This window comes from Sorex araneus, chromosome X (assembly GCF_027595985.1).
Source record: "Sorex araneus isolate mSorAra2 chromosome X, mSorAra2.pri, whole genome shotgun sequence".
Lineage (NCBI taxonomy): Eukaryota > Metazoa > Chordata > Mammalia > Eulipotyphla > Soricidae > Sorex > Sorex araneus.
Genome location: NC_073313.1, coordinates 212417896 through 212434959, shown reverse-complemented (window position 1 = coordinate 212434959; position 17064 = coordinate 212417896). Strand labels below are relative to the sequence as shown.

Below are 17064 nucleotides of genomic sequence, written 5' to 3'. Positions count from 1 at the left end.
AAGACCTCAGATTTAAAGGAATTTTTGAGGCAAGAGAGATAGTGCAGCAGGTAGGGCACAAGCTTAGAGCCAGGAGTAAGGCCTGGCCATCACCAGGTATGGTCCAAAGACCAAAAACACAAATACAAAAATCTCTATAAAGGAATTGTTTTAAATGGGATGAGAAAAAAATTTCCACGTCAATTAGGTCGGTAACATAAACTTAGAAATTGATCATTTGCCTAATTGACCCACAATGTATCAGTACAAGTTGTGAATGTAAGGTCCAAGCATAATTACCTCCTAATGTAAGTACCAAAGACCAAATGGGAAACAAACATACAGTTAAATTTTAGTCTCCCAAAGATCTTCGATCTTCATTCCTTTACTCAGCAGTGGCTCTGACAATACTTAGAGAATCTTATATATGCAATTTTTGAGGGATCAGTTAGGAAAAAGGGAGGGGAGAGGAAAGTCAGCTTAATGGGAGATTCAGCTTCATCCAGAGGCAGCTAAACCTGTACCACAGAATTGGTTCTCCCCTGGAGCATGGTGGAAAGGCCCCTCTTTATCATCTTAGTGGGTAGCTACAGGGTGTGAGAGAGGCTCCAAGGCCAGGGCAGCAAATCAGAAGGCATCAAGAAACTAGGGACTTTAAATAAAACATTTTATTTAAATGCATGCATGGGGAATGCAGCCAGGAGTCGCAGCATCTACAACCACCTAACAGCATTTTTTATGACCTTCTTAAAATGAGAAATGGCAGGACTGATTGACAATGAGAGTGGCAGTTACCAGAGTGATTGATTCCTCATGGTCATCCACATAAAGGTGTGCTGACTTTCTTACTCCTTGGAGATATTGTTTATTTTGGTGAGAATTCTGAAACAAACCATTTCACACTTTCCTATAGGTGCAGCTCCCAGCTCCTGATGCAAGTTGGACCTAGGAGAGGGCCAACAAGCTTTCCAATAAAGGAGATCTGCAACAAAGGTCAGGCTTTAATCTGTGTGTGCCCTGGTGGAGGTTCACTGTCTCAGAACAACACAAGGAATGTGGCCACAGGGTGCTGGGGGAGGCCTTCGAGAAAGAAGGCTCCTAGGACATGCCTGAGGCACTCTGGCAGGATCAACAAGAATCTTTTCCTTGGTCTACCAGCCAGGTTCTTTCCCTTTCATCTTCCAAGAACAATACTCCTCCATGGAGAAGCTGGAGGGTAAATTCTTTTTTTTAACTTTATTCTATTTTTATAAATTTATTCACAATAGTTCATTACATTTAATATTCAAACACCAATTCCACCACCATTGCAACTTCCCACTACCATATTTAGAAAGTTTCCACCACAAATCCCAAACAGTGTCCCCCGACAGAACCAAAACAATTTTGTATTGTTTGTTATGAATAATCTGCAAAAACTAGTCCAGTGAAGTTTCCTTAGAAGAAAGTGTGTGAAGATTATTGTATTACATCCTGGAGCCATTAAGCCTTTGTATGTGCAACTCTTGGTACATCAGTGGTGTAGAGTATGAGAGGTCCCGCAGCTGCAAATGCAGCCACACACTCCAGGAATTCTAAAATTTAGAATGATTATACAGCAGATTCACTTTTTTCAAAAGGGGGTTTTTGATTTTTTGATTTTTAATTTTTATTATTAGTGAATCACCATGAGGTACAGCTACATACTTACAAATTTTCGTGTTTGCAATTTAGTCATCTAATGATCGAGTGCCCATCCCTCCACAAGTGCCCATTCTCCACCACTAATGATCCCAGGAGCCCTTCCACCACCCCCACAACGCCCACCCCACCCCACCTCCGTGGCAGGGCATTCCCTTTTGTTCTCTCTCTCCATTTGGGTGTTGTGGTTTGCAAATAGAGGTATTGAGTGGCCATCGTGTTTGGTCTATAGTCTACTTTTGGCTCCTATCTCCGAATCCAAGTTGGTCCTCCAAATACCCTTTACTTGGTGTTCCCTTCTCTATCTGAGCTGCCTGCCCCCCCCCCCCAGCATGTGAGGGCATCTTCCAAGACGTGGGGCAAGCCTCCTGGGCCTTATCTCTGCCATTCCTGGTGTTATTCTTCTGTTACATTATATTCCACAGATGAGTGCAATCATTCTATGTCTGTCCCTCTCTTTCTGACTCATTTCATTAACATGATACTCTCCATGTTGATCCACTTATATGCAAATTTCATGACTTCATCTTTTTTAACAGCTGCATAGTATTCCATTGTGTAGATGTACCAAAGCTTCTTTAACCATTCCTCTGTTCTTGGGCACTCGGGTTTTTTCCAGATTTTGGATATTGTAAACAGTGCAGCAATGAACATACAAGTGCAGATGCTATTTTTGCTATACTTTTTTGCCTCTCTAGAACATATTCCCAGAAGTGGTATTGCTGGGCCAAATGGGAGCTCAATTTCTAATTTTTTGAGAATTGTCCATACTGTTTTCCAAAAGGGCTGAATCAGTCGGCATTCCCACCAGCAGTGAAGGAGAGTCCCTTTCTCCTCAGATCCATGCCAACACCAACTGCTTTTGTTCTTTTGGATGTGGGCCAATCTCTGTGGTGTGAGGTGGTATCTCATAGTTGTTTTGATCTGCATCTCCCTGATGCAGATGATTGATGATTGGTGGTGACGAGCATTTTCTCATGTGCCTTTTAGCCATTCAGATTTCTTCTTTTTTTTTCTTTTTGGGTCACACCCAGCGATGCTCAGGGTCATTCCTGGCTCTGCACTCAGGAATTACCCCTGGCCACGCTCAGGGGACCATATGGGATGCTGGGAATCAAACCCGGGTCGGCCACGTGCAAGGCAAACGCCCGACTCACTGTGCTATCACTCCAGGCCCGCCATTCAGATTTCTTCTTTGGGAAAGTTTCTGTTCATTTCATCGCCCCATTTTCTGATGGGGTTGGATGTTTTCTTCTTGTGGAGATCGATCAGTGCCTTATATATCCTTGATATCAACCCTTTATCAGATGGGTATTGGGTGAATATCCTTTCCCATTCTGTATATTGTCTTTGTATTCTGGTCACTGTTTCTTTCGAGGTACAGAAGTTTCTAATTTTAAGATAGTCCCATTTGTTTATCTCTGTTTCCACTTGCCTGGTCAGTGGTGAGTCATCTTTGTAGATAACTTTAGTTTCAATGTTGTAGAGTATTTTGCCGACCTTGTTTTCAATGTACCTTATGGATTCTGGTCTGATGTTAAGGTCTTTAATACATTTTGATCTGATTTGATCTGATGATCCATTTTGATTTTGTATGTGGTGTTAGTTAGGTAGAGGTCCGAGCCCATTTTTTTTTTTTTTGCATGTAGCTATCTAGTTTTGCCAGCACCATTTGTTAAAGAGGCTTTCCTTGCTCCACTTCACATTTCTTGCTCCCTTATCAAAGATGAGATGATCATATATTTGAGGGTGTGTGTAAGGATATTCAACCCTGTTCCTTTGGTCTACTGCTCTGCATTTGTTCCAGTACGATGCTGTTTTAATTATTACTGCTTTGTAGTAGAGTTTGAGGTTGGGAAAGGTAATGCCTCCCATCTTCTTTTTCCCCAGAATTGCTTTAGCTATTCGTGGGGGGTTGTTGTTCCATACAAATTTCAGGAGTGTTTGGTCCACTTCTTTGAAGAATGTCATGGGTAACCTTGTAAGGATTGCATTGAATCTGTATAATGCTTTAGGGAGTCTTGCCATTTTGTCGATGTTAGTTCTCCCAATCCATGAGCAGGGGATATGTTTCCATTTCCTTGTGTCCTCTTTTTCCGTGAAGTAACATTTTGTAGTTTTCTTTGTACAGGTCATTTACCTCCTTAGTTAAGCTGATTTTAAGGTACTTAATTTTCTGAGGTATGATTATGAATGGGATTGTTTTTTTCATATCACTTTCTTCTCTATTTGCATATAGGGGAGCCATGGACTTTTGGGTATTGATTTTATAGCCTGCTACTTTACTATACAAGTCTATTGTTTCTAGGAGTTTCTTGGTAGAGGCTTTGGGGTTCTCTAGATATAGTATCATATTGTCCAGCAGAATCACTTTGGGTGAGGCTCATCTGAGCCTGTGGAGAGTGGCCCCGTGAGCATGGCAGTGATTTGAGTTCTGGAGGTTTCAGCTGCTTGGAACTTGTTGGGTTGGGGAGGGAAACTTACCTAGAGGGTAAATTTTTTTCTTTTTATTTTTTTTATTAATGAATCACCGTGGGGGTACAGATACAGGTTTACATATTCTCGTGCTTGTGTTTCAGTCATATACAGCTTGAGTATCTATCCCTTCACCAGTGCCCATCCTCCGCTGATGACCCCATCATCCCTCCCACCCACTCCCACTCCCTCCCCAGCCCCCCCCCCCTCTTTGGCAGGGCATTCCCCTGTTTTAGAGGGTAAATTCTTGCCCTACACAAACCCATGGCAAGAATCTCTGGTTCAACTCATCTAATTAGATTGGATGATCCAATCATACCAAACCTGTGACCAATCTTCACTATCCTCCTCTAACTCCTTTTGCTGCATGTCTCTGACCCTGGCTACACGAAAAGCTACATAACAGGAATCATATATGTGCACTCAAAACTCAGGGGGTCCTTCTCAATCTTCTATTGACTAGCTTGTGAGCACTAATTGAAGTAGGTTACCAAACTCTATATGGTCTGATGTTGTTGCTCATCTGGATGTAACAGCATCCACCTCATGGGCTGTTGTGAAGGTCAAACAAATGACCACATGTAAAACAGTTAATGTTTTTAATAGGAGAAACATGCAGCATTACTTGCCATTAGGGCTTGTAATGTGGAGAATTAAATCCAGAACCTCACTTACCGTGTGCACATCAGATTGAGCTCTCTCCCCAATCCATGGAGAACCCAGAAAGTGCTTGGCATAGTACTTAATCAAGATTCACACTCATTATTAAGGATTACCTTGCAGAACATTGCAACCTACAGAGATTTATATTTTTAATTCCACTTCCCATTTAGTTATTGGTGTAGTGACTGGAGGTTGCACTCAATTCACTGTGGTGCTCACACATTTTTTTTTGGGGGGGGGGCATTTGTTCACTTTAGTAGTGGTGCTCACACACACTTGGTTGTGGTGTACCATGAACTGCACTTTAACCTTGTAGTAGGGAATGTCCTGGGTGCATGTAGGATGGTGCCAGGGATCAAACTTGTGATCTCTGGGGCTGGAGCGATAGCAAAACAGGTAGGGCGTTTGCCTTGCACAAGGCTGACCCGGGTTCCATTCCCAGCATCCCATATGGTCCCCCAAGCACCACCAGGGGTAATTCCTGAGTGCAGAGCCAGAAGTGACCCCTGTGCATCATTGGGTGTGACTCAAAAAGCAAACTTGTGATCTCACTCTTGAATGGCAGGCTTCTTGCCAGGGAGATATCCCTCTGCTCCCCAGAGGCATCATTTAAGAAGGGACCTAGTATAGGTCTCATTCATGAGTGCTAGATGCATTTGTTTGCTTAGGCCAGGGGCACAAAAAATAAAAATCTGGATGGCTTGACAGTCCTATATCTTTGAGACCTAAATTGGTCTGACCGAGACTGTAGGAAAACTGTACTCCCAAGCTTTTCTATATCACTCCTCTTATCTGAATATGTAGATCCAAATTTTCCATTTCAAATGATACCAGATTAATACATTTGAGTTCAACTTCTTTACCTTGGCCTAACTGTATAGAGGTGATTACTCATAATGAAAACAAAAAGGCTCCCTTTCACATTCAAGACAGAATAGATAGCAAAATCCAACATGGTGACTCCTCTTAAATAATAACAATTTTAAAATGTTTTTAAGCCCCTTGGTTTTCCAGTGTAATTAATGCCTCCTCTTTGCAGAAAACTGAGGTCAGAAATGACTGAGCCTCTTATACACACCAGCAAATTAACGAGGAAACAGGGTGCTTATCTGACCCTGCAGGTCATATGAAGACAGCAGTGAGAAAGCCAGAACTTCCTGGAAACAATACTACAAGCCCAAGGAAATAGCAAGAAAAGATTGGGCTGTAGTTCAGTGGTAGAGCAATTGTTTCATATGCAAAGCCAGAAGTTCAATCTCCAGCACTGGAGACTGAATCTCCCCACAAAGACACAAATAACAAGAAAGAACTGTTCTAGCTTTTAAAGGAGGGAGGTACCCAATACAGCAATCTACTGAATAAGGTTTCTGATAGTTGCTGGGTAGGCTTATTCCAAAGAACTTTAAGGATTCCATTTTATTCATTTGAGACTAGGCTGAGTAAATTATAAGGAATTGAGAAAGCACAGCTCTCAGTCTGGTAACCATACTTGAACTGCTTTAAGTTTCTCAAGTGGAGACAGGTGTGGATGGGAATGGTGACAGTTGTATTAATTCACGTGCTCTAGATAAATCTGTCATGACTTAGCCATGAGCACACACACTCATTTTATTTTCCATCCCTGTATGAACATACATGATGTACTTAAGATAGAAATTATTCAGAGGTAGAAGCAAAAGATAGGATGCTATTAAAATTAAATTGACTTAAATGCCACCTCCCACACTGCCTCACCAGAGTGTTATGTTCAAATGGACAAACTGGTTCTGCTGATCAGGTGCCTGGTATTCTGCATGTCTAATAAGCTACTAAGTAGAATCACTGCTGCAGACCCATCCTTGGATCATGCTGAGAAGGACCTAGAGGGTTAACCTGGCCCTCAGAGGGTTAAATGATAGTCCTCAACCATAATGCCATAATATACTTAAATATAAACAAATATAAACATATGGCACCTAAATAATCACAGAAATTACCACCCAATTCCTTGGCTTACCAACCTTGGCTACCTACTATGATTATAGAAGTTTTAAAACTACCAATGAGGAGCTGGAGCAATAGCACAGTGGGTAGGGCACGCAGCCGACCCGAGTTCAATTCCCCGCATCCCATATGGCTCCCTGAGCACCGCCAGAGTAATTCCTGAGTGCAAAGCCAGGAGTGACCCAAAAAGTAAACAACAACAACAGCAACAACAAAAAAAAACTACCAATGACTACTGAGAAATTCTGCTGTGATTGGTCTGGATCATTCAGATTAAACATCTAGAAGCTTATTTAGTTTGCTTTGGGGTGACGTCCAGTGGTGTTCAGGGTTTATTCCTGGCCCTACACTCAACTCTTGGTAGTGCTCAGGGGACCATATGGGGTGCTGGGGATCGAACATGGATCCATCACACAAGGCAAGTGACCTACCCACTGTACTATCTGTCTGGTTCCTAAACATCCTGAAGATTGAACACACCCTGAAGGGTTTCTAATGAGTAACCAAAGTGGAGAACTTTTGACCTAGTGAAATAAAGCCAACCACTTAATATTCAATTTGCATTTAAATATTTAATTTGTGTTTAAATATTCAATTTGTATTTAAATCAATATTAGCATGTAGCATTTTCATTTCTAATTGCAGCACTAGGAATCAAACTCAAGGCCTTTTGTATAGAAGGCATGTGATCCAGGTCCCCAGCCTACATTCCCCACAATTCAGCACTTGCTGTTTACTCAATTCCATTCAAATAAACAGCAAACCAACTGTCACAATTTCAAAAAGCAAAGGGTTACCCTCTCTCTAACTTTCAGGACATACTATACATAAATCCTTAGTGTCTGAGCAAATTTATGAAACATTTCCCCTGTATTGTTGACACAGCTCAGTTTTATTAATTTATAAAATTACTACAGTATTTAAAACAAGCAGAAGTTTTATAATAGAACTTGAAGAGCACACCTTTTGGCATTAGGAAGAGATTTTTTTTAAAAAAAGGAGTATTCACAAAATAAGTACATGTATCTTTCTCAAGGAATAAATATCCCACTCTGAAAATGTTTCAAAATTAAAGGTTATACCTAACTACAGCTATATTAGCTATAAGGTTGCCATGTCAGAGACCAACTGCTATCAATCTCAATGTTTTCAATTTGTTTCACTGCTGGTTTACACATAGTTCAGTTAAATACCAAAAAACTTGTCAAAAGAATCATTAGCTGTTCTAAGAACAATAACAACCAAAAAAATCACTTAAAAGGCACACTATTATAATTCAAATCTAGGCTTCCAGTTAAATAAGGTAAATAAAGCACAAGTATTTGTTTTATTTACTTCCAACCTCCCACAAAAAGATAACACAGGAATAGTGAGATTATTATCCCACCCAGGCAAGAATAGTCCATACAAAAAGGTCAGAAACAATAAGTGCTGGTGAAGGAGAGAAAAAGGAACCCTCACTCACCTGTGGTATGAATGTAAACCTCTATGGAAAAGTCTGGAAACATGTCAAAAAATTACAAAAAGATCCACCATCAGTAAATCCATTTCCAGAGGGCAATCTTAAGAATACAAAGACACTCATTTGAAAAAATATAGGCACACGTTTGTCTACTGCAGCTGTTTACAAAAACCTATTTCTAAAATCAACCCATGTCTAACAGCAGCTGTGCGGATAAAGAAGTTACAGGGTAAGCAATCTTTCCCCCCCCTTTCTGCAGTATACATGAAACTGAAGGGTGTAAGTCAGAAGGAAAAAAGACAAATGACTGTGATCTCTACCTATATGTTCTATCAAAATAAAGCAAGAAGAGAGATAGCCAATGAAAACCAACTCTAGATGCCAAACACAAAAGTGAATTTACTTAAAGAAAGTAAAGTATAAGGATGGATGGGGAACCATGTCTTTGCCAAGGGACATTTGAATATCTGTATCATTCATGGGCCACACAATACAGGCAGACCAGCCACTGAGAAGCCTAAGCATCTATCTCACCATGTTCCAGGGCCAGACCACATGATTTTGCAGACCTTAAATATGGTCGCTGGTCCAGAAATTACCCACCATGGTAAGGGTAGAGTCCCCTGGAAGTGTATGTGATACTGGCATTATGGTGGTGGGCCTGGGATGGTGACAATATACCCTTATAGCAAATAAAGCACAGTACACAAATGCTATCTTAATAAATTACAAATCCATTTTTAGAAGTAAATCCTACCATAAAAAGGAATTTAAAAAATCACTTCTGAATTGATAAATCAAGATAGATAACTTTCATATTGGAAGATGAATACTAAAACCACTCAGAGTAGAAAATATGCGTCTCTGGGGCATGGAGTTTCTTCATATAGGCTGTCTAGTACCATTTGATTTTTGTTTAAAACTTTAGTCAAAAAGTTAATAACTTTGTTGGGGAAAGAAAAAGCTCAACTTAAAAGAACTTAAAACTGGGGCTGGAAAGTTAGCACAGCGGGTAGGGCTTTGCCTTGCAGGCGGCTAACCCGGGTTCGATTCCCAGCATCCCATATGGTCCTCTGAGCACCGCCAGGGGTGATTCCTGAGTGCAGAGCCAGGAGTAACCCCTGTGCTTCGCCAGGTGTGACCCAAAAAAGCAAAAAAATAAATAAGAACCTTAAAACTTATAAATCCAGTAGGACTGAAAGAAAGGGGATCTTGGGTACTAAAGCCACATGAAAAGAAAGCCCTGTCTACCTACTTGAGCTTTCTCACCCCAGCATGATTTTCAGTTTGTCATGGAATGTCTGCAGGTATGAGGGCTGCTCTCAGGCCAGAACACTCCTGCATCAGGTCGCAACTGTTAGGCTCAAAGGACACATCCAGGACCAGAGAGACAGTCCAGAAGGCAAGCCGACCCAGCATCACAAGTGGTCCCCCGCAAGACCACCAGAAGTGACCCGAGTACAAACCCAGAAGTAAGCCTCAGGCTGGGTGAGGCCCAACAAAAACAAAATACACATTGAAAAGAGGCACTTCATTCAATAAAAGAAGTAGACTTCATTGTGTTCAAATTCACAATATTATATGTGGTATTGCTATAAAGCGAATAGTATTAATATGCTGCAGTAGTACACTGCCTGAGATCTTGTGGTGAGTTTCTAAATACTAAGTGAAAAGGCACAGTGAAAAAGCTGCCCGTTAGTGCCCAGGTCCCATGGCACCATAAAATTTAGATGGTCAATCTCTTGCCTTGATAAATTAAAGGAGCAGTATTATCCTGATTGAAGATAATATAATAATTCAATCTAATATATAACAAAATTCAAATCTGGTCAATTTATATATTTCTTCTCTTCAAAGCCTCTTTCATCATGGTGGCTAGCAATTCCAACCAGATATTTGGAAAAAAAAATAAAGTAGCCACTAGTTTCGCTGAGATCACTGGAATGTCAAGAGAAGATTCTCCCAATTTTTCAACTACCCCAGGACAAAGCTTGAAAATGCTAGTAGCAGTATATCATGGAAAATCCTGACAAGAGGAACAGGGAGATGGGTCAGGGAGCTAGAACATATGCCAAGCATGCATGAGGCCCTGAGTTCGGTCCTTGGCACTGCCTGGTCCCCAAGAATCTTGGGCCCCAGTTATTGAATGATCTGGCTATGGCCTGAAGAGCCACAGGAGTGCTTCCTTATCACTGCTTGGGAGGCCTCCCAGACTGCCCAAAATAAACACCAAAAACCCTCACAAGATAAAATTTTTAGAGGATTCTCCTTATGATAAATTTTTTACATTCAAATTTTTCTTAAAATTCAATAGTCAGGCACACTTGAAACATTCCTTCAAATGCAAGATTCCCTGATACTTTTATACAGTGGTTTATTCACTCCAAGACCTAGATGTAATTAAAAACACATTCATAATCACTCATAAAAGAAAAAAACTTCTCTTTTCTGTGGTTCTAAAGAAGGAATATTGTGGTTCTAAATAAAGAAAAGTGGCTGCAATTCACAATAAAAGCCATACCGGGGACTCCAGCAAACCTGTTCCAAATACCTGCTTCTAAGGGGGAAAAAATGACTCAAACTAGAAACTATTGCATTTATTTTTTTTAAATTTACACAAAAGTGTTCAGGAACTTGTTTTCTGATAAAGTAATGGAAACTGAACTAATTTCCTATATAATATCTTTTCATTATAAACCTACTGGTTGAAAAATCACTATCAGGAAAATTCCCTATCAGAAGCACTCTGCATTTCATGGTCTAATCATTGTTCAAGTTCCCACCCCAAAGAAAATGAAGTTCAAAAAAGCCAAAACTATAACTATTCGCTAAATGTGAACTTTTTTTTTTCAAATTAGACATGACATACAGCATCTGAGAAGCACTACATTTAGTGCAATGACCTATGTGCTATTGAAAAATCACAGATCCTTTAGACGGTTAGGGATGAGGCTCGGTGGTAGAGCACGTGCCTGTCATGTGGAAACTTTGATGCCCTGGGTTCAATCCGTAGCACCACAAAAATGAAATAAAATGAAACAAATTCCCAAATTTTAAGAAGCATTCAGTTTATCCAAATACATATTAATGTATATAAATGATTTACAGCCATTTTCAACTTAAGGATAAAAACATGATTATAAATCTTAGTAAAATAAATACCAAATATTAACTCAAAAAAAATTTCCCCACAAGTGAAACAGACCATACTATTCAGAGCTCGTGGGCAAAAAACCTAAAATATGCCTCATTTGTGTATTCATCAGGAGTCCCAAACATACAGACAAAATCAAAGTAATAAAGAATACTACTAACATTTCATAAAGACTACACAGAATATCGATAAATGTAAAAAATACAATATATTATATGCTGAATTTAAATGCAAAAAACATATTTATTAAACATATGATTAACTTAAAAACACCAAACCAGTTTGCTTTAAAGTGCTCCTCATCCAAGACCTTGGACAAAACTGTCACTCTTAACTAAATTTCAAAAAACAGTTTACAAGGCAAACACTGACAAAAAGGTATGTACAGGCACTACCAAAGATGGGATGTTTTTCCTTAATGGAATACAATCTACTCTCAAATGATATAGAGTAACTGCCTTGGCAGAATCTCTTTCTTGTACAAGTAGTCATAAATTAAAAATGTCTCTAGGTAATCTAGCGGGCTGCAAGTGTAATACTTTACAATAGCAGCTTAATGTCTGCCTTAGAGGGGGAAAAAAGCATAATATTCTCTTTCACTGAAAGCCATGGATTTTTCAGATGTGAGCGCAAGACCCCACACACCTCTTATTTGAAACCACGAAGTATGGCGCCTACACATCTTTAACTTGGAAGGTCATAAAAATTAGGATGCAATTCACTTCTGGATGAGCAACAAAAATAAATAAATACAAATTAAGCACTGGAACTCAACACTGGGTACTGACAGATCAGTAGTGTCACCTTCACATATGAAGGACAGCACAGTCTGGTTTTTGTTTTCTGTTTTTCAATGCTCAGAATAGGATGGCATTTGGGCTAGAAATAATCGAGATAATGAAGTGTTTCCTTTTTTTGCTTAAAGGAATACAATATAATCACCATCAAGCTGCTATCGTGACTCATTTTGAGCTGGAGCAAAGTGACCATTTGGTCCATGGCACAAATCACAGACATCAGACTTCTGCCAAACCGAAACCTTTTTTTATAAGATTTCATGTTTCTAAACCACAATACACACTGACAAAATTGTCAGTCCCTCACAGATTTTTTTTTTTAGAAAAATATCTACATCTGTTCCTTACGAATGAGATGTCAAAATGTTATACCATCTTTATTTAAAAAAAAAAAAGGAAAAACAGATGCACATTCACACTGTGGAATTATTAGGAAAATACTCTTGCAAATAAACTATATAAAGATAAAATACACTCAAAAGTATGTGGGTTGTTCAGTTTGTTTTACAATATTCTATAAAGTGCAGAGAAGTCCTAAGGGAAAAACTACTCCCTATAACAATAGTTTAATCACAGCAGCTTTTGCATAGCAATACTTCAAGGAAGCTGGACACTTCCATTTCCTCAGGAAGAGAAGGATGGAAGAGGATCTTCTGACTCTGATTTTTTTTTGGCCATAAGTCTGCTTTCTTCAGGAATGGCTGCTGATGCCAAGTCTCCATTAAGTGTATTTCTTGAACAGTGAACAGGTCCTACAAGAAATTCATTAAGACAGTAAACATCCTTCAACATTAACTACAGTCTTCTGCGAAGGTTGTTTCAAATTTCCACTTCAGGGTTATAAAATTCCTTTAGCTTCCAGCTATTTTCCTAATAGAAATGCAATGTAATGCAGCTTTTCATCTATTGGCAGTCATCAAGAAAAACTCCAGGGGCCAAAGAGAGATTCAGGTGTCAAGGCACTTACTGCTGCATGAAGCCAAGCCTGGTTCCAGAGCAGCACAAGAGAATGAGCCAGAAGCACAGACCCCAGAGTAACACCCACACAGAAAACAAAGCAACAAAATGACAAACCTCAGGGTCCCTGAGAAAGATCGGGAAACTGAAGTAGAGATCTTTTCTGCCCATTGCCTCAACTGTGGTTAGCATACACTGGGCAGTCAATACATTTAAGTGCTGAGATGAACTTAGTTTTCATTTACTATTGCTTTTGCAGTCAGGTCATTCTAATACTGTTAACTTCCTTGTTACTAGACAAAGAAACCTAGCTAACTGTGGTAAATATACTGGTAATAGAAGAGGGATTAATTCAGGTCTTGCCTCGTTCATTACAAGACTTTCTGCAGGCCAGAGAGACACAATCCCCTGTGTGCAGCTGACCACAGTTTGATCCCACGCATCATCATTGCAACCCTGGGGGTCCCCAGCTTCTGGGCCTCCTAAATAATCTGAGAGACACTGACCACAGCTTACAAGGTGGCTCACACCAGAAGGCCCCCTTTTTCCATCTGGAATGCACCTAACAGGACTAGGGCTGCAACGTGCAGAACATGCAGCTATTCCTCCCACTGGACTTGCCTGCACACACATTCTCCACACTGACCACTCACTAGTTATAGTTCTTTTAAATCTATCTTATAATAGAAGGAATTGTTTCTTTTAGGGAGAAAGAGTATCTGGGCAAGAGCAATAGTACAGAGGTAAGGCGCTTGCCTTGCATGCGGCTGACCCAGGTTCGATCCCCAGCACCCCTTATGGTCTCCCAAGCTGACCAGGATTGATTCCTGAGCACAGAGTCAGGAGTCATCTCTGAGCACTGCCAGGTATGTGGCCCAGGCACAAAACAAAACAAAATAAAGGAGAAGAATATTCAAAGATAAACATTTTCAACCAAGACTGGCAACTATAAAACAATGAGTTTTTCAAGGAAAGTATGAATACACACGGCTCTTCAAGGCTTCTTCCCTGTTAACTTAGTGAAACAAACAAGCTCAGTGTAAACGGATGGAATACCAGGATCAGTGTCTGACCTACACAAAGGGGATTCCCCAAGGAACCACCAGGAATAACCCCCAACACCAACAACCTAGGCACAGACACTGTGTCCCAAACCAAGTGACTGAAGACTTCTGACCTAGCCTCTACTAGCCTATTTATCTATTTATTTTACTTTTTTATTGAATCATTGTGAGATAGACCCTTACAAAGCTATTCATGATTAGGTGTCAGTCATACAGTATTCTAACACCCACCCCTCCACCAGTGTACACTTCCCAGTACCTGTCCCCAGGCCTCCTCCCGCTACCCCCTACCCCCTGCCCCCTGCCTGCCTCTATGGCTCGATGGCAGGTGCTTCTCTCTCTATCTCTTTGTGTGTGTCTCTCTCTGTCTCTCTGTGTCTCTGTCTCTATCTGCCTCTCTGTCTCTCTCTCTCTCTCTCTCCCACCCAACTTGTTCTCTCCTGCCCTCCCTTCCTCTCTCCGTCCCTCCTTTTGGGTATTGTGGTTTGCAATACTGATACTGAAAGGTCTACTAACCAATTTAAAGAAATTCTGGTGAACTAAGATAGATAGGGAGATAGGTGGGTATGCAGATATATGTAAATGTATATAAATCTGCAAGTATGTCTGTGTATACAGACACAAAAATATGTAGTTTGGGGTGGGTATGGTAAAAAAAAATGTAGTTTTAAAAATTACACACTTCACAGATTAAATGGGAAATATTACTAAGCCATATACACTTAGGTCTTTTAACTAATTTTAATGCAAAACATGGGATTAACTAAAAGAGAAAGGAACTAAAGAAAGCGGTTGGCTTAGAAAGTCTTTAATTTATTATCATAAATAAAAATGATCCCTTTTTAAAAAAGAGAGTGTTGGCATCTAGGGAAAAGTACAAGGCAGTTAACAGAACTCTGTCCTAGCTCCACCTTCAAAGGGTCCACTACGGAGCCCAGGAGCCCAGGGATGTAGCTCAATGGCACAGTGAGTGCCTGCCTGGCACGGAATAAGGTCACAAGTTCAATCCCTGGCACCACCCCACATCACTGAGAGTGAACGGGGTGGTGTTGACATTGGGATTCCCCAGTGTCATTAATAGATGTGCGATTCTGGACAAGAATTGAGTGCTGAATGTAGGTAAAGGGATATACATGACAACTTTTCAGTACCTGTATTGCAAACCATAATGCCCAAAAGGAAAGTGAGAAAAAGAGAGCAAGAGAGAGAGAGGAGGGGCTGGAGTGATAGCACAGTGGGTAGGGCGTTTGCCTTGCAGGCGGCTGACCTGGGTTCAATTCCCAGCATCCCATATGGTCCCCTGAGCACCACCAGGAATAATTCCTGAGTGCAGAGCCAGGAGTAACCCCTGTGCATCGCCGGGTGTGACCCCCAAAAAAAAAAGAGAGAGAGAGGAGAAGTACCTACCATAGAGGCAGACAGGGGGAGTGGGAGGGTCGGGGGAGGTAGAAGGAGGGAAACAAGAGACATTGGTGGTCGAAAATGTAGCTGGTGAAGGGAAGCTGGGTGTTGGAACACTGATGACCAAACCCCAATCATTAACAACTTTGTAACTGTGTGTCTCATGGTGATTTAATTTCAAAAAAATTAAGCAAGCTACCTGTGGCATAATCAATATGCCAAAAACAGTAACAAGTCCCATGATGGAGACATTACTGGTGCCTGCTAGAGCAAATCGATGAGCAACAGGATGACAGTGACAATGACAGAACAAACCAACAAACCAACCATGTGACCTCTGGTACAGTGCCACAAAGTGTGCCAGAGCTCCTGGACATCACAGCAATGACAAGACAAAGGTCACATATGGAAGGGCAGCAGTAACAAAGAAAATGAGGATGTGCAGAACCTGACACTGATAACACTTCCCCCATACCCAACCTCTTCAACCCTCTCCCCCATTCCCCACAGTTTTCCTAGTCTGGCTCATATGACTCTGAAAAGTTTCTTTCTTCTCCCCATCCTACCTCACCCCTTTTATTCTTTCAGTACTTTACCTACAGTCTTAACTTAAGGGTAAAATGGTAATGAATGTAGGATAACATTGGTTTGTCCTTTCTCCCTTGCTACAGAGAGCTTAGGTTTTTCAGGTGTACCCATCACAGTGCTCCTGAAGCATCGCCGAGATTCTTCTGTGATTATTGGAATGTAGCTCTAAACATTTTAGGATAACATTGGTATGTCCTGTTTCCCTTGCCACAGAGAGCTCATGTTTATCACAGTGCTCCTACGGCACTTCCACTCCACTGTGTTTATCTGTAAACTCCTCTCTATGCTCTCTTCCCCAACCGGTCTATCACCTTTTTCCTCTAATTAGATTCTGTTAATTTGTAAGGTCAGATTCCTCAGAAATCTATGATTTTATATGTATGAGTGAAATACTGCCTTTCTCTTCTCCTTATGTCTTTTAGATAGTTTACTTTAAAGCAATGTCCTTTTTGTATGGACAAAGGAAGACAGTTAATATTATGCTTTGTAACTTGGGAGTAAATTGTCTCCAAACAATACGCACTCTGGGGCATCTGTTTTCTTGACTTAAGACTCAGTAGCCCTTAGTTCCTAGCACCCCAAAAGCAGGGTCCTGACGAGGGACTGAATGGACCCAGGGCAAGCTGTGAGCTACCGGCATCAAAATGGGCCAGGCCAAAGCGCCAAGATACTCAACTATAAGTTGAGAGCATGGTCATGGACAAATGCTGTCATGATCCAAAAATAACAACGAGATTAGGACCCTGTTAGGATCTAGGAAAGACTAATCTGGCCTGAGCACTGTAGTCTGAGATTGAGATGGCTTAGGAGAACAATCCTATACACTTAATGTATCTCTTACTGTGTCCATACAAAATGATT

General features: G+C 40.7%; 1 protein-coding gene across 2 annotated transcripts in view; it reads right to left on the bottom strand.

Annotated features, from left to right (window-relative positions):
• Positions 1 to 7465: 7465 nt before the first annotated feature.
• Positions 7466 to 17064, bottom strand: part of PLEKHA3 (pleckstrin homology domain containing A3) — a 35215-nt gene continuing 25616 nt past the window's right edge. The window contains exon 8 of one of the 2 annotated variants that reach the window (XM_055121017.1): positions 7466 to 12945. In XM_055121017.1, the coding sequence (XP_054976992.1) occupies positions 12818 to 12945 (128 nt within the window). In that variant the 3' untranslated portion in view covers positions 7466 to 12817. The remainder of the gene's footprint in view (positions 12946 to 17064) is intronic. The other variant, XM_004601196.2, reaches the window with a different exon arrangement.